General features: G+C 53.1%; 1 protein-coding gene across 3 annotated transcripts in view; it reads right to left on the bottom strand.

The window, feature by feature from the left end:
* The window catches only part of LOC311533133 (discoidin, CUB and LCCL domain-containing protein 1-like), a 64,051-nt gene that overhangs the window by 27,843 nt on the left and 14,039 nt on the right, over positions 1-22,169 (bottom strand). The window contains exon 2 of one of the 3 annotated variants that reach the window (XM_084652286.1): positions 20,102-20,323. In XM_084652286.1, the coding sequence (XP_084508412.1) occupies positions 20,102-20,323 (222 nt within the window). Of the gene's footprint in view, positions 1-75; positions 1,423-8,436; positions 8,669-20,101; positions 20,324-22,169 lie in introns of those variants that run through there. The other 2 variants (XM_084652287.1, XM_084652288.1) reach the window with 2 other exon arrangements.

Below are 22,169 nucleotides of genomic sequence, written 5' to 3'. Positions count from 1 at the left end.
CCTTCCCTACATCTACTTTTCACCCCACTCCATCCTCAAGGCCCCTTTCGCTGAGAGACTGAACAGGTCTTATACCTTCCTCCGCAGCAGCTGGAGCTCGGCTACTGTCAGACCCTGGATCTGGGACAAAACGGAACTGCCAGAAGCGATCAGACCCGATGTCTCATTTTCGAGCCCTTCAGCATCACCGACCACAGGGGCGCTGTGAGTCATGCACAATGCTGCTTCTCCCTGCCCCACTCAGGGACACTATGCTGCAGCCACACACGTCGGCTGGAAGTGAAGGCTCCTTCCTGCCAGTGCGCAGCTATAATGGTATCATTAGCAACAGGACCTTTCCTCCTGTAGGATCCCAGAGGGCTTCCTGTGGTGCTTATGTCCAGGAATCACTTTGCCCACCACTGAAATGCAGCCACCTCTGAGATGAAAGATGGCAGCTCTTTAACAGTGCACAGTAGTGCTAAACAGTTTAGGATGGGAACTGATAGTTACTGGGGTTGGTGCTGCTCCTGGCAGCTTAGGGCCTGTAAGTGTACTGCAAGGGGTCAGGGGAGAATCCCCCCAGAGCAGGAGCACAGTAGGGAGGATATCAGTGGCCCTACACTGCCCATTTCTCATGTGACACTGGAGTGGGGCCTGGGACAGGATGGGAGTACACATCCTATGGAGAAGCACAATGCAAACTATGGAAATTCTAGGCTGTGGCCTGTGTTGTTTGAAAATGAGGCCTTTAAAGGACCTCGTGCCCTACTGAGAGGAAAGGGGAGTTTACACCTCTCGCCAAACTCTTCTTTCAGGCCAAGGATACGTTTACGCCAGGAATAGTTGTACTGCTGGTAGGCACAGCTGCTTCCGCTTTAATCCAGTGAGTGCGGGTAACACTAGCAGAGAAGACTTGAGTGGGTAGCACACGTTGCTACCTTGAACAAGCCCACCAGTGACTCTGGGTGGGTACTTGGATGCTGGCCAAGGCTTAGTCTGTGCAATTGCATCTACACTGCTAATTGTTATGTGCGCTAGCTAGATTAAAGCCAGTGTGGCTATGCCTAACAAACCCCTGCTATACATACACCTTCATTTGGGGTGTAGATGGTCCCTTAGACCAGTGGCTCTCAACCTTTCCAGACTACTGTACCCCTTTCAAGAGTCTGATTTGTCTTGCATACCCCAAGTTTCACCTCACTTAAACAACTTGCTTACAAAATAAGACATAAAAATACAGAAGTGTCACACTGCACTATTACTGACAAATTGCTGACTTTCTCATTTTGACCATACAGACACTCCCTGGGTTATGCAAGACCTGATTTACGCAAATCCGCGCTTACGGAAAAAGTTTGGTTTTTTGGCATAATGGTCGGGTATACGTTTCCGACTTATGTAAAATTCGAGTTATGCACGGCATTCCGGAACGATTGCGTAAGTCGGGGAGCGTCTGTATAATTATAAAATAAATCAATTGGAATATAAATATTGTACTTACACTGCAGCGTACAGTATACAGAGCAGTATAAACAAATCGTCGTCTGTATGAAATTTTACTTTGTACTGATTTTGCTAGTGCCTTTTTACGTAGCCTGTTGGAAAACAAGGCAAATCTCTAGGTGAGCTGATGTCCCCCCGGAAGACCTCTGCCTACCCCCAAGGATACACGTACCCCTGGTTAAGAAGCACTGCCTTAGACAGTGCTTTCTCTGGAAAAGTTTCCTTCACAACCATAAGGGCTAGAAATTTAGAGCCAGACCCTGAGTTAGTGTGAATCAGTGTAGCGGCTTTGACATCAGTGGAACTAGACTGGTTGACACTCACTGAAGATCTGGCCTTCACTTTTTTTTTTAACTGAAGCCTTAAACGGGGCATAATTTGAATTGGGAGGGGGAGGGGGAGGGTGGGATCAGCAGAGCAGGAGTTTGTCTCGTCTGTCCTGAACTAAACAGAAGACCCCAAACTCACTTTGTTTCTGACCTGGCTGGAACCTCCCCATCTCTGAGATGAATGGCTGGTGCCACTGAGTTCTGTATCAGTGGAGAAAATGCCATTGCACCAGCAATCACTTCAAAGTGTGCGCTGAATCAGGCCAGCAACCCAGCCCATCTAACCAGGACAGGAGAATGGCAGGTTCCAGATCTCTCTCCAAGCAGCTTGGTGCCTACTCGCTCCCAGAGCCAGAAAAATATCTGCACTCCTTTGGGCTTCTGGTATGCAAGGCAGCGGCAAGGCAAGACTCCCACAGGGTTCCCTGAATAATTTCTAATGAGGGCCTCTTCTGAATTACGTCATGTCTGGGGATCAGGAGACAGGCAATCCTAACGCTCAGCTCTTATCAGGCAGCTGTAATCGCTTGCTCCACGTACTGGATGGACACATGCACTGGCTGGGCTGCCCCAGTGTAAACTACTCTTCTTCACTGGAAGAAAAATCCACCTCACAAATGCAAGCAGAACCAGTGGCTATTAATTTGGCTGATGGCCCTTAAGGATCAGGACAAGACTAAGGGGGCATCTGTTTAGGCTCCCTGTCCCTCACCTTCCTCTTTGCACAAACCAGACCCAGCAAATAAACCCTTTAGGCCTCAAACCATTTACTTCCAATGAATCTGCCTGCGCCGTCTCCCTGATTAAATCTTCAGCGTAAGCAGCTGATGGTGCCGGTCAGATGGCCTATGGCAGGGGTGGCCAACCTGAGCCTGAGAAGGAGCCAGAATTTACCACTGTACATTGCCAAAGAGCCACAGTAATTGTCAGCAGCCCCCCATCAGCTCCCCCACCCCACTCCCAGCACCTCCCGCCCACTGGCAACGCCACCAATCAGCGCCTCCCCCTCCCTCCCCCACCTCCCGAGCAGCTGTTCTGTGGCGTGCAGGAGGATCTGGGGAGAAGGGGGAGGAGCGAGGGCAGGGCAGGCTCAGGGGAGGGGGCGGGAAGGGGTGGAGTGAGGGCAGGGCCTGGGGCAGAGCCAGGGGTGGAGCAGTGGGCACCCCCCCCCGGCACATTGGACAGTTGGTCCCTGTAGCTCCAGCCCCGGGGTCGGTGCCTACACAAGGAGCCGCATGTTAACTTCGGAAGAGCCGCGTGGGGCTCCGGAGCCACAGGTTGGCCACCCCTGGCCTATGGGAAGAACCTGTCCTGTCCCTTTGGTTCCTAGTGGGGCAGGTTCCCACATCCTCAAACCACCGTCACTGTTCTTCCCTTCACCGCTTTTGCAAACAGTCTCGGTAGAGAGGCCAGGGGCTGGATGGGCCATTCTGCTCTATCTATTGTACCACCCGTCACCGTGGTATCTGGGCACTGTCCAAAAATGCATGGAGCCTCAGGACTAGCAGCGTGCCATGGTCCATGGTCTCCCTCCACCCTCTGGGGTGGTCTCCCAAGGGCAGGGTGGAGGAGGCCCCGTGGCAGGGCATCTGTCCTGCCCCTGGTCTGCGGGTGGAGGACGTCACTCCCCCAACTTGCCCCAGCCCTGTGTTCAGTGAAGAGTACACCACAGGGCCCAGTTCTCCTCTCCCGGACGCCAGGCGAGAGCGTGAACCAGGAGTAGCTCTGCGGAAATCCCTGGGCCTGACTCTGACCTCACGCAGCCTTTACACCAGAGTAACTCTGTTTATTTCGGTGAGTGGCTCCTGATTTGCTGCAGTGCAAGAGCAGAGCAGAATTGGGCCCATTATAAGGACAGTTTGTTCAAATATTGCCTTTCCGCCGAGGTCCAGCCCACGCAGGACTCTCTTGCCAGATTTTGTGCTGCCCTCCCATTCTGCCTTCTGGGCTTGCTTCCTGCAAGAGCCTCCAATGTGCTGACAATGCACAAAACCTTTTAAAGTGACAGTGCCCTGATAAAAATCTTAGGGCCAGATCTCGAGACTGGCCCGAGCACCCTGGCTCATTGCAGTGAGTGAGGGGTAAAAGCACAGGTGGGCTTTCTGCCACTTTCCCACCTCTCTCCTGATCCTTGTGGCTGCTGGGGGCCAAACCTCACTCAGTACAAGTTGGAGCAGCCTCATGGCTGCTCTAACTCTCACTGGTGGGTAAGTGTTTTGCTGGCCAGGATTCATGGAGAACATCATACTCTGGCCCCACCCCTAGCATATCCCCTCCCTGACCCCAGCCCAACCAGTAACACCTCCAACACCAGGAAACCAAAGCAATCCCTGCACCAGCTGCAGATTCCTACACAGATCAGGGGTTGCTTTAAATCTCCTTTGTGCTGCTGGACTGGTGCAAAAGAGGGTCAAAGATCCGTCCCTAGCATTTTAAATCCCTGGCCTCTCCTCTATTGCTGATCATAGAGCCAGTTTAAATAGTGAGGGTCTGAGCCACAGTGGGTGTAAGTTGGTCCAGCTCCACTAACTTCACTAACACTAGCTGAGGATCTGGGCCTCAGTCTGGAGGAAAGGCTCGGCAGGTGGGTGGAGAATGCAGCGACTGTAAGGCAATCTGAGAGAGTTTGCAGATGATGAAAGGGAACCACAGAGCAGGCAGACACTTCCCACGTGGGGGAGGGGTCCAAAAATGAGACGTCATGCTCTTAAAAGCAGGTTAGTGGGACTCGGACTTGATGGTGAATAAAGAGCCAGGAAAGGTGATCTAGGCTTAAAGGTAGAGGTGAGTCCAAGCTGCTCAGATCAGGGTCTGTTCTGGTTCAAACCCATTACAGTGGACAGTGACCTTGTATAAGTCACTTTACTGCTCTGTGCCTCGGTTTCCCCATCTATAAAAGAGAGAGATTAATATTGATCAGTGGTGGACACGGCTTAGTTCATGTTTAGAAAGTGGTTGGAGATCCTAGTGGAATGCCAAGGGTGGTTCTCTTCACAGCCTGTGTAACTGTGGCTAGGTACTTTTTAACTACATTCACAGATTTCCTGGGCTGATGAGAGGCTGAAGCCCAGGGGAAGCATGACAAGTTTAGACCTAAGCACCTGACCCATTCTCTGTAGCTTGATTGGTCACTTCCTGCTGTATCTTCCCCCTCTCCCTTTCTTGCTGTGTTTAAGAATAGCTCTGTGTAAGGGCAGAAGCTCGTCTCTCTCACCAACAGAGATTGGTCCAATAAAAGGTATTCCCTCACCCACCTTGTCTCTCCAATATCCTGGGACCAAAACAGCTACAACAACACGGCGTATGCTACTCAAGAGACACTTGTGAACTGCTGGAGGAATTCTCTGCAACATGTGGCCCTGGCTCTTGAACAAACCTGGCAGTGCTCACGTGGACAGAGGGTCCTTCAGCAAGGAACGTCACACCTCTCAAATACCATGGTGCTCATTCCAGGCGTTGGCCCTTGTAGCACTGAGGACAACAGGAAGGACAAAAGAGGACTCATGGACAGTGCAAGGGATTCAGTCAGGACTCCCGGGTTCTATTCCAGGCTCTGACACTGATTCACTGTGGAAGCTTGGGCAAGTCACATCCCCTCTCTGTGCCTCAGTTTCCCTGTCTGTACAATGAGGATGGAATTTATTTTCCCACCCCTTCCAAGATTGACACTTTTCTCCAGACAAGGTCTACAAGCCTTCATCCTTACCTCAAAGAAGCTATTCATAATTGCTCATTTAAAGACAACCTGAGAGGGATTTTTTTAAATGGGTTTGTGTCAAGTCTGGTTGTGCTGGATGTCTCAAGGATGTTTACAGTGAGAATGTGCATCTTAAATGAAATGCTTTCAGTCTTTAACAAAGGATTCCTTACTCCATAGAGTTCATTAGGCATTTGAGTTAAATAAGTACGAACCAAAACAAATTATGGGACCTGTCCTGAGAGAATGGAAATGCGGATGGCACCACTGAAGTCAGAGTTCTATTAATTTTACATCAGGTGAGGATCTGGCCCCAAGTTTTAAGCCATCTGGCTAAAAATCCCTTCCCCTCCAAATTGCTCAGCTTCCTGTATCCTGGCTCTTGTGATGTTGTCATTTTATGAGTTCTGCGGCCACCACAGAGTCTCAAAGGGCAGATATATTAAATTTCAATTTTAACAAGCAAAGGGAATGGTGGCGGGGCGGGGGTAACATGCTGTTCAGGACACCCAGAACTTTGAGCCACTGTGTTCCGTCTCTGCCTCAGCAAGAGAGAGCTTTGCTGGAGAGCTTTGTTGGAGATTTGACTGTGTCAGCTCCCTGCCATGCCAGCCTCTCTTCCTCATCGGCAAACTCCTCGAGACTCTACCAGTCTTCACCTTGCCTTGCAGGTGCGCTCAAGTTTCCCACAGACATCTCTCTGCAGCCATCTCCTGCAACACGCCCGTAAGTTATTACATTTATTGCTCCTTTCAAGAGACAACGCACTGCAACTTGCTAATACAATGGAGGGTTTGGCAAACACTCTCCTTTCAATTACAGCACTGGGTTGGTTGCTATTCAAAGTAAAACAAGTTCATTAAACAAAAGCCAGGTAACGATGCCAAGGAGAAGGCATAACAATAGTATTGTGTCCGGCCTGATAAGCGTTGGTGACACAATGTAGTGTAGTGAACCGCCTGTGGCCCCAGGGGGAAGAAATCAAACCCTGAAAATCTTCCAGACCTGTTTTATGCATCGTAGAGAAGCAAAAAAAAAAAAAAAAAAAAAAAGAGAACCTAACTCCAATGCTGATTTTGCTGATTTCTTCTCAAAGGAGACAGATGCTCTGAGCACTAAGATCACCAACAGCTTCTCATAACGTCTCTTCTACTCCAGCAGCCTCCAATGCTCCAATTCCAGAGCACAAGCCTCCCACTTACTCTCTTGCCCAACAGCCATCCCTTCCAGATGGATTTCAACACCCCCTCTGCCCGCCTGACTCTATTCCCACAGGCTCCGCTTTCCTGCTGAAAGCTGCCAAGTGTCACATGCTTCAATGGCAACAGTGCTTGGATTTTGAAACCACCGCTGGGTGGGGGGAAGAAAAAAAAGCCCTGTTGAGTTATTGCTTCCGTCTCCCCAGCCACAGTGGTCAGGGTTGCAAGAGGCTAAAGCACAGCTCCCCAGCACTGTTAGCAAAACCAGCCACGCTGCAAATAATCTGTGTCTGCACCTTGGTTACCCACACTAGCAGAGAGAGGACCACGTGTTGTAACCAGTGATGAGCTGCCAAAATCTTAACAACTGGTTCCCTCCTCACCCCACGAGGGGGTTGTTGCCCACCCCCACCCCCCGGGACTCCTGCCCCATCCAATCCCCCACGTTCCTTGATGCCCCCCCGGACCCCTGCCCCATCCACCCCTCTCCCCTGTCCCCTGACTGCCCCCAGAACCGGGCAGGAGGGTCTCATGGGCCACAGTAGTGGGTGCCCACCCCACCCCTAAGAGTCAGAGGCACCTGCCGGGGGTGAGGTGGGGAGACCCAGCAGTGCTTACCTGGGGCAGCTCCCAGGAAGCATCCGGCAGGTCCCTCTGGCTCCTAGGGGTGGGGGAACGTAGCTGGGGGGGGGAGCAGGGGGAGTGGCCGCTCCCCCCACTGATGACATCAAAAGTGGTGCCTTAGGCACTGACTCCATGGGTGCTCCAGCCCTGGAGCACCCACGGGGAAAATTTGGTGGGTGCAGAGCACCCACCGGCAGCTCCCCACCCTATGCCCAGCCCCAGCTCGCCTCACCTTCGCTCTGCCTCCTCCACTGAATGCGCCGCCCCGCTCTGCTTCTCCCCCCCCCCCGCTTCCCGCGAATCAGCTGTTCGGCAGGAAGCCTGGGAGGGCTGAGAAGCAGGCGGCAGCTTTGCGTTCAGGTCCAGGGAGGTTGTGGTTCCCTCCTCACCCCCCCCCCCCCGCCACAGCTCTCCTCCGCCTCCCTGGGCCTGAGCGTGAAGCTGCTGCCTGCTTCTCAGCCCGCCCCGGCTTCCCGCGTGAACAGCTGATTCACGGGAAGCCTGGGGGGGGTGGGGGCGGAGAAGCAGAGCGGGGCGGCACGTTCAGGGGAGGAGGCGGAGCGGAGGTGGGCTGGGCGCGGGGCGGGGAGCTGCCGGTGGGTGCTCAGCACCCACCAAATTTTCCCCTTGAGTGCTCCAGGGCTGGAGCACCCATGGAGTCGGCACCTAAGGCGCCACTTTGGGCCAATTAAATTTAGAAGCCCTTTTAGAACCGGTTGTCCCTCGCGGTTGTCCCTCGCGGAACAACCGGTTCTAAAAGGGCTTCTAAATTTAACAATCGGTTCTAGCGAACCGGTGCGAACTGGCTCCCGCTCACCACTGGTTGTAACCCATTGGTTCATTGTATTACGTCTTGCTCTGCTAGTGGCTGGTGTTCACACAGGAAGATAAGACCCTACTACTGCTACCAGCTAATAGTTACTACTTTAGCTCAAGTGAGAGTTGCCTGTTCCAGGTTCACTCCCTGTTGCTGCCCTGTAGAGTGTGTGTGGGGAGTCACTGTGTTAGCACAATTCCAATAGTCTACACAGGACCTATGGTAGCTGTTTATAAGAATTTAGGGCAGGCCAAAGGGACTTCAGTGAGCAAGGGACACACCCACCGTTGGTCTGTTCAGGCTGTAATTCAGAAGTGCTGCCAGATTCCTCGCCAATGCTAAGTTCTCGTCTCGCAGTATCCCTGAGCAATGCTTTCCAGCATCTCTGGTTGGCTAGCAGACTCCGTCCCATCTTGCTGGATGATGACCTGGTTTCAATTATACAGGCCTTCGTCAACCCCGGGTAGACTACAGCAATGCAGTTAGTTGGGCTTGTAGCCATCAGCCCCTGGGGAAACTCCAGCTAGTACCGAACGCTGCAGCCTGTCTCCTCGGCAACACTGGCTCCTGGATGCACATCAGACCCAGCCTCTGCTCTCTGCACTGGCTCCCCGTCCAATACCAAAGCTGAAGGTCTCAGTCCTTGTCTTCATGGTGCCTGGGCCCAGCACATCTAGAAGAGGCTGAAGCTCCAGGATGGGCATTGTGGTTTGACAGCTCTGCTTCTCAGGAACAATGGGACTTTCTACCAGAAAGCTCATCCGGGCAGGAGACAGAGCCCTCTGCGGCAGCAGTCTGAGGCTGTGGAATGAACACTCAGCGGGACAAAGGGCCATCACAAACCTCCCGCTCCAGGTGCACTTCTGCAGCCTGCCTTTGCTAACACACACAGCAGCATGTAGATATAAATGTCCCTCCAAATCCCTACCTGAACAAAAGCCTCCACTGCAGACACGATTCCTCCCCTGGGGACCAGAGGCGGATTATGGTTTTGTGGGGCCCTACGCCAGGGCAAGTGGGGGGCCCCTCCCCACCCCTTCCACCTGTGGTTCCCCCCGTCCTCCCCAGCACTCCTGCCGGGGAGCGGGGTTGGGCACAGGGGTGCCCCAATTGGCCGAGGCCCCTGGGGATGGGCTCTGTTGGCCCAGGGGCTAATGTGCCACTGGGGAGAGCGTGAACGAGAGAACGAACCACACACACAATAGATGTTAGTCCTGTCACTTAATGCAGGACTGGAAGATGCTCAGATACTACAGGGGTGAGGCTGGGAAAAGGACCCGACAAGAAGGAAAACCTAGGCTGTCTATCAAGCAAAGTGTCCTACGGGTGCGAGTGGCTAGATTGTGGGACAGCCTGTCATTGGGTAGCAGGTGCAAGAGCCATTGCTTGAGTCACTTAAACCTCAAGGCGACGCATCGGCCAATGCACTGCGGGGAACAACCCTGCCCAGTCTAGGTGGACGGACATGACGTGATGCTGGCCTGGGGGTGGGAGGCGAACATGAGGGATGCCTGACATGGAGACCTAATGAGCCAGTGTAAGTGCGATCAGAGTCTCTGGCCTTTTCGAGGCCCCTCCCCACTGACGTCAGCAGAGCTCAGCGCTTCGCAGGCTGGCTCTTGCCCTGTGTTAGCGGTGGATGGTGCCAGGGCGGAAGCCCGATCGGCAGAAGTACTGAGCACCGAGAACCACACCTGAAATCAATGGGAGCTGCAGGTGCTCAGCACCTCTGAAAATCAGGCCTGTACTGAGGAAGGGGATAAAATTATCATATTCGGGAAACCCCTGAGACAAATCAATCCGACTCAATGGATCTGCACCTGGGATGGATTTGGCCCCTCCTGTTTTGGGCTGCATGAACCCCAGCAGTGGCTAAGTTTACTGGGGGAAGAGATCAATGCTCAGCACCCCCAGGGACACATGAGGAATTCTGATTAAAAGCCCGTGGGTGGGATAGAAACGAACCGTGTAACCTTCCCCTCCCCCCAAGCCCTCCCACGCTACAGATGAGTCACCCCAAATTTAGACTGTGCATCATTAAGACCTTGTGTCCCAAGGCGAGAGAAGAGCCTCCAGCTGTGTTTTGAAAACCCTGGCTCTGGCTCTCTAGGGATGGAAGGGTGGTGGGGAGGGGGGTCCTGTCTGGGGAAGATTCCCCCCCTCCACCATTCGGCCAGCCCTGTATTACAGCCAGATGGCGGCAAATGACACATGCTGTACCAGATGTTCCGGCGTTACTGACGTGTTTGGCATGTGCCGATTCAGGCTAGAAAATCCGAGCTGCCCCAATACGCAGGGCTGCTTCCTCCAGGCTGTCAATGCAGCAGAGTCAGCTAAACACCCCGCTCTCTCCTGCGTTACATCCGTTCTGCTGCGACAAGCAACCAGCAAGGTCATGACCACAGGGTCAGTAAATCAGACCCAGGAAGTTTAACCCTGCACAAAGCTAGCACCAAGCACTTTGTGTGTTGAGCTGGGGCAAGGCGGGCACCAGTAGCTAGATCAGGGTTTGTGACACAGCTGTTACTATTCTTCTATCAGTGACCTGTCTATCTTATGGTTTTCTCTCTCTATCGAGCCGGTCGCTGTAGTAACTAGTGACTTTCCACAACCCTCCTGGGACTCAGGTGAATATTATCTTCCCAGTTATGCAGCTGGAGAAACTGAGGCACAGAGCGGAGCAGTGACTTGCCCTAAATGAGTCAGTGGAAGAGCTGGGAATAGACCCCGGAACAACTGCTATAATCACTAAACATCAGAGGCCCCAATCCTCCAGCCAGCTTCGGTTGTACGCTACATACGTCCACTTTTGACCAACCACCCCCAGCTCCAAATGCCCTTCCTTCAAGCTTTGCGGCAGTTTCGATCTGGGTCCAAACTTTGTGGCTCAGACTCCACTCACAAGGCAACACGTCACAAAACAAGAGGCTGCAATATCCAGTCTAGCCAAGCTGCACTGAGCACAAGACCAGAGATGGGATGGGGGACAGAGGGGCTTTCAGTCATCTTTGCAGCCCCCAGATCTGGGAGCCAGACTATGAGGACTCAGACCACGAGTGTAAATCAGAGCAGCCTTAAGGCTGCTCTAATTTAGTCAGGGGGCTCATGGCCCCTGGGTCTCTCCCAGCAGCAGGGGATTGCCAGCTACAGGGACCCTCTAGCCTTGCCCACTTCTCCTGGATATGCTGCCTGCACTGCTACGGTGCAGCAGTTGGAGTTGGGCTGCAGGGCTGGCTCGCTATGTATGTATTGCTGTGATTCATCTGAAGTGGGGCCGATCACTAGCCAGAAGCGACATCTGAGTCAGAGTGAGTGAATCCCACATCCTCATCCTGCTCAAACAGCACTTCCGAGAGGCCCCTGTTTTCCCAAGGACAGTGCCAGTGAGGAGAGCAGCGGGAGGGACTGGAAGCCCCTCTTCCAACCACAACACTCAGCTCGTCCTGTCCTCGGCCCCTCCCCCACTTTAAACCAACTTTTCCACAGGACTTCCCACCCTGCTGAGCCCCGAGAGGCCTTCCCAGCTGTGTCGACAGAGGAAGGGAGCAGACCATTGAGTTTAACCCTCTACAGTTCACAGTGAGCGATAATTACAGGGATGCCTGGTCCAGCATGTTGGGATGAATGTTGGGATCAAAATGCATGAATCAGGGCCCAAATCCTGCCAGGTGCTGAGCACCCCCAGCTCCTGCACAAGTCAATGGGAGTTCATTGGTATTAATGTGGCATCCTGGCTCCGTGTGTTGTGTCCCCCTCTAGTGGCTGGTATACATGTAGGAGAAGAGTCTACTACTGCTAGTAATTAGGCAGAAGCTAATCCCTCAGTTCAAATGGTAGCAGCTCAGGCTTTGGGTGAGGAGTTCCAGGGTCTATCCCTTTCGCTGACTTTTGTAAGAATTCTGGCTGCTCAGCCGCTTTGAAAATCAGGCCCTGCGCTGGTCAGTTGTCCAACTTCCTTTCATGCAGCATGGCCAGGTGCTAGATCTAAAGCTTTAGATGCCACTCTCGGGTCCTTCCGAGCCCTGCCCATCTTTATCTGGTTTGTCAAAAGTGCCTATCACCTTGCAATGTAAGCGCCAACTCTTGGGACCAAATTATTCCGGTCTCAGTGATGCCGTTCCCTTCCCTGCATGTGGCAGAACTGCAGACTTTGGCCCTTGCTCTGTATGTCTCTATCCGCACCATGCGTTTGTATTAATTGTACCTAACTCTGAGCCTTCTGGGAGAGCATGCACATGAGTGAGAGTGTGTGTGTGAGCGAGTGGGGGGTATTTGTCTGAGTGTGCGTATATGTACGGGAGGCAGGTGGGGAGATGCACGTCTCTCGCACACTGCAGGATGAATGGCTGGTGCAGCAAGAGTGGACCGATTCTAAATAAACTGTTTCCAGTGCTTAGTCACCTGGCAGACAAACTGCTAATCCTCCCTCCGCACAGACACTTCGCTTAGGAGTCAAGCAAGGGTTGTCGACTCCTGCGGCTTCCTCACCCCCATCCCTTCCTCTACCCAAGGCAAATGGGGTTGGCTGTTATTCTTATGAAGAGACAGTCACGTGGCAGCCCTCTTACTGGAATCTACAGCCACACACACCGTGTCTGGGAACTCGCCTGCGATGTAGCGTTAGCTGCCTCCTATGGGGAGCCCCTTGGACCACCTTGTGTGGTAACACCAGAGTGACGGCTGGGCTGAGAACAGAAAAGGAGTCCGGGTGGGGTTTTAGGAATGGCAGCAGTTGTGGCTGTGGCTACTACAGCTGTAACCCGCACACCTCCTGGGTGTGGTGCTCTGTCCCCTCTAGTGGCACCGAGACCACGTAGAGATGAATGGTTCTGCTCTACAGCCTTAGCTGGGGCCACGTGGCTTTTAGCTCATGCAGTAGAGGCTCATGCATTTAGCTCCAGAGGACCCAGGTTCGATCCCGCCCGCTGATGACTGGGGTCTGTCGGTGTTACACAGCTCTAAGGTTTGGAGTGCTCTGGCTGGCAGGCTGGTCAGCTGGAGGCAGGATCATTGGAGGGGCTCTCTGGTCTGTTCTTCATCGTGTGGGGCCAGATGTCCAAAGGAACCCAGGACACCACAGCTCCCATCTCTCCCAGGAGTGATTACACTCTTCAGATCGGCTAAATGGTTCCCAATGGGGGCTGCCGGATGCCAAGCTCTACCGAAAACCGTGGCCCTCATGGCAGTGGTTATCTGCGGCTGGTGGGTAAGATCTACTGATGGATCACTCCCTCCCATTCTCTCAAACCTGCCCCCCACAGCGAACTGTGGCATTCTCTCTCCAGCTTGACGCTCTACCAGAAAGGTGACATGCTGATGCTCCATGGAGATCATCTGGTTTAGGAGCTCGGCGTGGAGGAGAGTTGGAATTATTAAGGTGGGAGCCCAATGAATTTCAAAGCGAGTTCACCAAGGAATGTTCCTCCATGGCCAGCGATCATGTGGTCGCCAAGAGCTTTGGTGGTGGGATAAGATGGCCAATGACGGACATAAACTGAATATCCAACCAGACCACCTTAAGGACCTAGCCAGAGATGGATTTGGGTTACTCTCCATCTGCAAAAGAGGCTACCTCCCTTTGCGATTTGCCACGATGGAGGGACAGTTCAGCACTGGCAGTGGGGAAGGCAGACTCAGCTAGATCTTCTCCAGCCCGTGGGACGACCCAGGTTGGATCCTAGCTTGCCCTGCTGTTGGCATCACAGCTCTTGCAAAGATAGGCTGCTCCCCAAGGCCGGAGCACGGTGGCGTGAAATCTCTCATTCCACACTGCTTGCCTCAGCTGTGTGGAGTTTGCCAGCTGTGTAATTTCCCACAGCAAACAAAACCAAACAATGCTGAGGAGACTGGAGCGAGAAGCTGCTCTCCTGTCCCAGCAGCAGGCATCCTGCCGCTCCGAGCCCCAGCTCCAGCAGAGCTTCCACAATTGGAAACCTCGGCAACCCGCTGAAGACGAGACGCAGCCAGGAAAGCTTTGCTCCAGGCTAAAACTTGGTACAAAAGTCCCAGCCTGGGAGCAAGGATCTGTTCAGAGTGTTTGTGCCAGTCGGGAACAAGAGCCAGTGGGGTGAGCTATGTGGGCAAAAAAATCCAAGCAAAACTTACGCTTTTGTAACCAAAAAATGGCTTCAGTGCAAAGGCTACACTGGACACAAGCTGACCTACTGGGCCAAATTTTTTGTTGGTGTAAATTAGTGCCTCTCCAGCTCTATTAAGAGGAAACCAGTGATTGTAGCCCAGCGTTCCTGAGCAACCCTACAATAACAAACCGCAGCGTGGTGCAGCCTCGGCCTTCACGAGCAACCCTACAATAACAAACCGCAGCGTGGTGCAGCCTCGGCCTTCACGAGCAACCCTACAATAACAAACCGCAGCGTGGTGCAGCCTCGGCCTTCACGAGCAACCCTACAATAACAAACCGCAGCGTGGTGCAGCCTCGGCCTTCACGAGCAACCCTACAATAACAAACCGCAGCGTGGTGCAGCCTCGGCCTTCACGAGCAACCCTACAATAACAAACCGCAGCGTGGTGCAGCCTCAAGGCTCATGAGCAACCCTACAATAACAAACGGCAGCGTGGTGCAGCCTCGGCCTTCACGAGCAACCCTACAATAACAAACGGCAGCGTGGTGCAGCCTCAAGGCTCATGAGCAACCCTACAATAACAAACGGCAGCGTGGTGCAGCCTCGGCCTTCACGAGCAACCCTACAATAACAAACGGCAGCGTGGTGCAGCCTCGGCCTTCACGAGCAACCCTACAATAACAAACCGCAGCGTGGTGCAGCCTTGGCCTTCACGAGCAACCCTACAATAACAAACCGCAGCGTGGTGCAGCCTCAAGGCTCATGAGCAACCCTACAATAACAAACGGCAGCGTGGTGCAGCCTCGGCCTTCACGAGCAACCCTACAATAACAAACAGCAGCGTGGTGCAGCCTCGGCCTTCACGAGCAACCCTACAATAACAAACAGCAGCGTGGTGCAGCCTTGGCCTTCACGAGCAACCCTACAATAACAAACGGCAGCGTGGTGCAGCCTCAAGGCTCATGAGCAACCCTACAGTAACAAACCAGTGTGCACGTGCATGAAAGAAAGGGAATTTTTAAAACTATCAGAAAGGAAACCAAATTCCATTTCAAGATATTACCAACAGATGGAAACAACCCATGTGAAATTGGGCACCCCCCACTCCAGAGAGAGGCCCTTGGGGAGCAATCGCTGCCCTGTGGCCCAATCTCTTTTGTTGGGTAGCTAGATCAGGCCTTGCAAGACGCATTAAAAATATACTGCCCACAACCCACGTGCAGCAAATGCCTCCCTGATTTGTTACCATATATAGGCAGCGGGGAGTGGGTGATGACACCGGAGGCCAGGGAGGCTCCGTCCCAGGGGTGCCGCATACAGCCTGCGAAATGTCAGGAAAATGGCAAGCTCATTCCAATGGTTTAAAAAAACTAAATCTCTGTCTTCCTCCTGCTGCGAGTGTGTGAATCCACAGCCAGAGCCGCCCTCGGCTACATGCAGTCTGCTGCCCTTGTAGCGGGGGGACAGCACGTGCGACTTTCTGCCACCTCTTTGCTCTCCCAATCAGTGGGGGCCCCCCAGCTGCTTTAACTCATGGCCGCCTGCAATGGCCCCCAAGGCCCATTGCAAAGGCTGGGGATTGCTGGAGCACCCTGCTCTCCTCCTGGCATGTCCCTGTGCTGGTGGCAGTGGGGTATGTGGCTTACAGCTGGTTTTCCTGGCTCCATGCCACCAGGGAGATTCCCCCTTCATCAGAGGAATGCCCACTGCTGGGGCTCAAAGCAGCCTGGCCCAGGGCCAAGAACCTCACCCACTGACTTTAAAGAGAAGCTTATGCCTCCCTCCCATGCTGGAATTTGGTGCTCTAGAAAGGGAGACCAGGCCCCTGTTGGGCTGACTATCCCCTTGCATTGCACCATATGTGGTCATTTACACCTGGGCAATCTGAGTGCACCTGCACCGGTCAGATTTATACTCACTTAGGATAGGTGGAAAAAACCCCATAATGGACAGTTAAGAAATAACCTACCCAAAGCAGAAAACACTGCCCAACCTCTGGCCACTAATGACTGGCTTTGCCCTGAAGCAGCAGGGTTTATACCCAGTACACACTGTTTTTCTTTCCAATGCAGCTGTGGATTTCACAATTCTGCTCACCATTCTTGGCCGCAGTGAGATCTTGTGGCAGGGAGTTCCACTGGCCAATCATACGTAGCATGAGAAGTGTATTTGTATGAAATGTGTTTGGTATTTTCATTATCACCACGTCCTCTATAAAAATGTGGGGCTGGAAAAGTGATGACCCCCACCTCCCCAGATACATCTCGGGCCAGATTTACAGCCTGTCGGGTCCTGAGCGCCACTTAAACTCTGGCCTTAAGTGGCACAGTGGGAGCTGAGCACTTGAAAATCTGGCCCTTATTTTGGTGCCTAATGGGGCACTAAGCTCTAAGTCTGTCTATGGTACTTACGTGATTCCGTCACCGCTGTAGCTGTGCACCTCACAATCTTCAATGTATTTACCCTCCTACCACCCCTAGTAGGCAGGACAGTATTACTTGCCCCACTGCACAGATGGCAAACCTAGGCCCAGAGACACTTGCCCCAGGTCTCACAAGAAGCCCATGGAAGAGCAAAGAGTTGAACCCAGGTCTCCAAGTCATAGTCTAGTCCCCTAACCACTGAACCATCCTTCCTATCCTCACACCCTGTTACTGTTGCCCTTTCAACTAGGAGAGCAGGCTGGCCCTGACGGTTGGGTCATGAATCTGGGACTTGGGAGACCTGGGTTCAGTCCCCACTCTGCTACAGATTCCGTGTGACCTTGGGTTAGTTACTTAGCCTCTCTGTGCCCCATCTGTGCAATGGGGATGATAGCATTGCCCTAGGCGCAGCGGTGAGGAGAAGTCCATTCAGGACTGGAAGGTGTTCAGATACTAGGTATGGGAGTTCACAGAAGTACCCGGGGGGGAGAACTTGTGCTGGGGGAGGAGACAGAACACAAGGGATTTTTAAAAGAGCCAGAGCCAGGAGATGTAAAGCTTTAACTCCCATGTGGGTTGTGCCCATTAACGCTGGGAGCTCTGCAGCACCCCGGGACACCCTGGAGCGGCTTTAAGCACAGTCCGTGGTATTTCAGAGTAGGAAAGAACCCAGGTGGGATGAACTCTTTTGGCAGCAACAGGGCCCTTGGCAACCACATGTGGTTCTAGCTCCTAAACATTTACTCGGCAGTTCACATGGAGTGAAGTGCATGATGCCAAGATAAACGGAGCCGCAGAGGTGACCTGCAAAGGGAGAGAAGTTGAGTTTGTGCCCTGCTTTGCTCCTCTGGGCTGGAGAAAGGGCTGAAAGGGGGTCACCCCGCCTCCCCTGCTTGTTCTTTACCTTGGAAATACTAATGGCTTTGAGGGATTTCATGTGCAGGCCCTGGGAATAGCCTGTCCCTGCCTGGCTAGCTTCATCCCATGGCAGGAGCTGCTATATTAATGGCACTTCCCAGCTAGGAGCTCCAGCCCAGCGAGCGTCTGAGTCGCACAAAATGCAGCTCAACATTAATGACCCCTGCAAAATTGGGTAGCTGCCAGTACAAACAGGCAGCTACACTCTCTCTCCAGGCAGAGGAGCAGTATGTGTCCCCCGCACAAGGCGGTGGAGGAGATGGGTGTGTGAGGTGAGGACAATGGACGTGGGGTGCATCCCCTGTGGTGTTGCATGGGCCAGGGGAGAGATGGGGCAAGGCCAAAATATCTACTGCTGCAGGGCTCCTCCTATCCAACCCCCCCGCACGGTGACAGAGGCGATGGAAGACCCCTGGAGTTTACCCAACAATTGAGCTGCAGCAGCCTGTGCAATGTGGCTCCAATGCTGGGCTGCTAAACTCGGGGCCGGATCCCCCACCTCCAACTTCACAGCTGCCATCGAGGTCGCTGGGAGCTTGCACGAAGGGTGGTGTGATCTGGGGCAGCAAATCCAATGGGTCGCATTCTCTCCTGGGGTAAACTGGAGCAGTTCCATGGAGGCCAGTGAAGCCGCCCTGATTTACCCCAGTGGAAGACTGGGCCCCACCCCCTAACACAGGAGCCTGAACTACTTGCTACCAAATATTGAGTAAAATACCGTCCCGGGGATTTGTCCTTCCTCTGAACTCTCCCCAACAGGGCTAAATACACTGTGGGGGTGGGTGCGGAGAAGAAAGCCCTGGAGAGTAGACTGTAGGAACAGTCCCGGCCCTGGGGATGGACTCAAGGATTTAAAAGGCATTTTCCATCTCTGATTTCTATGGTTATTCAGAGACACATTTGATTTCCCTGCAGCGACCCTCTCCTGTGTCCCTTTGACGGAGCACAATGGGGCCCTCTCTTCGCTGTGCACTGAGCTTCCTGGCTGCTTGTCACTCAGCGCCTCTTTGTCGGGCAATTCCCTTCTGGCTTCAGGCTGTGCCACTCTGTGGTTAGCCCTGTTTCCTCTTGGCTCAGGGCTGGTCGGCTCCCCCTCCTATTGCCCAGGCAGCTTGTTGCGTGAGTGATCAGATATCAGACATCTCCCTGGCAGAGATTTCCAAAGGTTGTCCGGGAGGGGGAAACAAGGATTTCTCTGCAGGCAGGAGCCACTGCTCTGCCTGGCCTGTCAAATCCCTCTTACGTCCATTAAATCTCCCCCCGAAAATCCTGGAAATATTTGGGCAATTTCTCAGCAGACAAAGTTAATTAATTTGTGGACACATCTGTTCCCGTCCCTGCACCCTTTCCCCTCTGTCATGACCCCCCAGGCCCATATGTCTCCTCTGTAAAAAAAATTAAAAAGCCAGATTTTCTTGATCTTCTCCTTATCTAGGATTTTGTGTAACCCTGGTCACAATCCTTCAATTGGATCTAATCCCCACTGGGCTGGGGAGGGATCTGTTCCCAACTGCAGGCTTGAGACCTGGTAGCTCAGGCCTCTCGATTACTGGATCGTGGCCGGAGGCTGCAGGGCCGTGCACTTTAGCTTGGAAGCTGCAGATGCCTCAGTCCCACTGGGGGCACCTGGACTCCAAAAGGCAGCAGAACGGCACTGGCCGGTGGAGCTCAGAGGGTCAAGCCCCAGCCAGGGGGTCCCTACTCCCTGTGTCACTGAGCGCTGCTCCATGGGTGCCTGTCCCAGGCCAGCACCCGCTGGGAGTTCTGGGCAGGGTCAGTGGGTGACTAGGCAGCTCTGTCAAGGGAGAAGAGGCACCAGAGGGTGACACTATTTCAGTCCATAGGCGCCCCCCGATCCTGGGTGATTCCTCTGGACGAAGCTGGTGGGTCAGTGGTGATTGCAGCAAAGGGGTTCTCTGGGCTGGGCCGTTGGGAGCAGGACTTGCCGGGCCCTATCGGAGCATCATGTGCTGAGACCTCTGGAGTTTGATGTCTGCTCAGGCAGAACCACCTTGAAATGGACAGGTGGCATTGGGAGCTGGTGGGGCAGGGACTGGGTCTCCCTCCCTGTTTGCCAAGCACTGAGCACCCTGATGGCTCTCAGTACATTATAATAATGGATCAAGAGCCTGGAGAGCAGGCTGCAGACCAAGCATCCCAGCGTAGCACTGTGATTCTCCCCCGTGGGGGTTAGCTCACCCTTACACACTTCCAGTACTCCTGCAGCTGTGCTGCATGCAGCCAAGGGGTCCGCTCACCCCCACACTCCTCTCCCAGGCCAGCCTTGCTCCCTGCCCAAACGCTCCCTGCACGGATCCCTGCTGATGCTGTACGCTGGGCATGCAAGGGGGTGCATGGCCTACCCAGGCCCTGCCCTCCCTGGTACTGCACTGGTTCCACTTCGCCTGCAGAGCTCTACGCTCGCCGAAGGAGGCAGGGAAAAATCGCCCCCGCACGCCCTGCAACGTCGTGCATTGGTGGCTGCCTCTGCCCGTGTGGCAAAGGCTGTGCCAGGGAAGTCCTTACCAAGGCTGGTGCCATCAGAAGGGGATGAGAGCAGCAAGAAGCTAGAAGCGCAGTGTTGGGAGGATTCGATGTCCATGTCCCCGAAGGCCAGGAGAAGAGAGCTCCCTTCGGCTGCCTGGATCCTCCACTCACAGGCTGTGTGATTGGGATACGTGCCAGGGTAGTTCCTGGAGGTCAGCGTCCCACTGTGAGGTGTCAGCACGGTGTGGCCACATCCGTCCCCTGGAACACAAGGAGGCAGGGTGAGAGACGGCCGGACGCATTTCAGACACTAAGGGCGCACGTGCCTCTCAGCTGATACATCGGCCGTGCTGCAGCTCAACCAGAAATGGCCCCTGTAGTCCAGGCACTAACTGACCCCTCAGAATCAAGGAGCACCCAGAGTGGGGCACTGGGAGCTGATTCCTAGGCTGCAGCCCTGACTCTGTTGCTGACTCACTGAGCAATGCTGGGCAAGTCTCTGATCCTGCCCCCTCCAGCTGTGGGTGTCCTCTGACTTCTAGAGAAGCTGAATATCTGCCATGCAGCCACACCAGCTGAAATCAACATGAGCTGTGCATCTCAGCACCTGGGAAATTCAGGTCCCAGGTGTCTCAAGATAGGCCCCCAAAAGTAGGGGGAAGTGCTGATCTTAATTTCTCCATGTCTGTTTCCCCACCTGTAAAATGGGGATAGTAACATCCCCCAACCTTGCAGGACTGTTGGCAGCATCAATTCAGCTGTGTCTGTAATGTGCTCTGGTAGCCTTGGTGGAAGGTGCTATAGAAGATCAAAATCTGTATGATTTATTAGACTTATTAATAACCACTAACCTCTAAGGACTTCTCTACATGGGGAAATAGCCCAGAGTACTCATATGCAGAGTTAAAAGAAAAGGAGGACTTGTGGCACCTTAAAGATTAACCAATTTATTTGAGCATAAGCTTTCGTGAGCTACAGCTCACTTCATCGGATGCATCCGAAAGCTTATGCTCAAATAAATTGGTTAGTCTCTAAGGTGCCACAAGTCCTCCTTTTCTTTTTGCGGATACAGACTAACATGGCTGCTACTCTGAAATATGCAGAGTTGTTGCAGCTGTGTTGGTCCCAGGATATTAGAGAGACAAGGTAGGGGAGGAAATATCTTTTAATGGACCAACTTCCGTTGGTGAGGGAGACCAGTTTCCAAGCTACACACAGATCTTCTTCAGGCCTGGGAAAGGTCCTTAGGCAACATCTACACCAGCGAGCTTACCCGGCACGGCTGTACCAATGCGGGCGCATCACTGGAAGATCACTCATGTAGCTGCTCTATGCTGACGGGAGAGAGCTCACCAATGACATAGCGCTGGGCACGTACCACTTATGCCAGTGAAACTTATGTCGCTCCAGGGGGTGTTTTTTCCACACTCCTGAGCGACATAAGTTTTGCTGGCATAAGTGGCAGTGTAGACATGGCCTACAGGGGCTCTAAGGAATACAAGCAAAAATGTCATCTACCTTTCTTCTCTTCAGATGCATTCAGCTAATGATTTCAGGGCTTTTAAAATCAGCTTTATAAAAAAAGCCATTGGAAATGAATGCATGTGGATGAGAAAACAATCCAGTAACCTCGCTCCTGCCATATCTATTTGGATGCGTTTCTCTAATGCGCGGTATGGGTATTCTTCATTTCTCACCACACGTGTGAGACCATTTCATCTGCTGTTTTCCTAATAGGTTTTAATGTAGAATCATAGAATCATAGAACTGGAAGGGACCCCGAGAAGTCCTCTAGTCCAGTTCCCCACACTCGTGGCAGGACTAAGTATTATCAAGACCATCCCTGACAGGTGTTTGTCTAACCGGTTCTTAAAAATCTCCAGTGATGGAGATTCCACAACCTCCCGAGGCAATTTATTCCAGCGCTTAACCACCCTGACAGTTAGGAAGTTTTTCCTAATGTCCAACCTAAACCTCCCTTGCTGCAATTTAAGCCCATTGCTTCTTATCCTATCTCAGAGGTTAAGAAGAACAATTTTTCTCCCTCCTCTTTGTAACAACCTATTATGTACTTGAAAACTGTTATCACATCTCCCCTCAGTCTCTG

The sequence above is a fragment of the Lepidochelys olivacea genome (assembly GCF_965140295.1).
Source record: "Lepidochelys olivacea isolate rLepOli2 genome assembly, chromosome: 19".
NCBI lineage: Eukaryota > Metazoa > Chordata > Testudines > Cheloniidae > Lepidochelys > Lepidochelys olivacea.
Note: the sequence above shows the minus strand (reverse complement) of the source record. Positions and strands in the feature narration are given on the sequence as shown.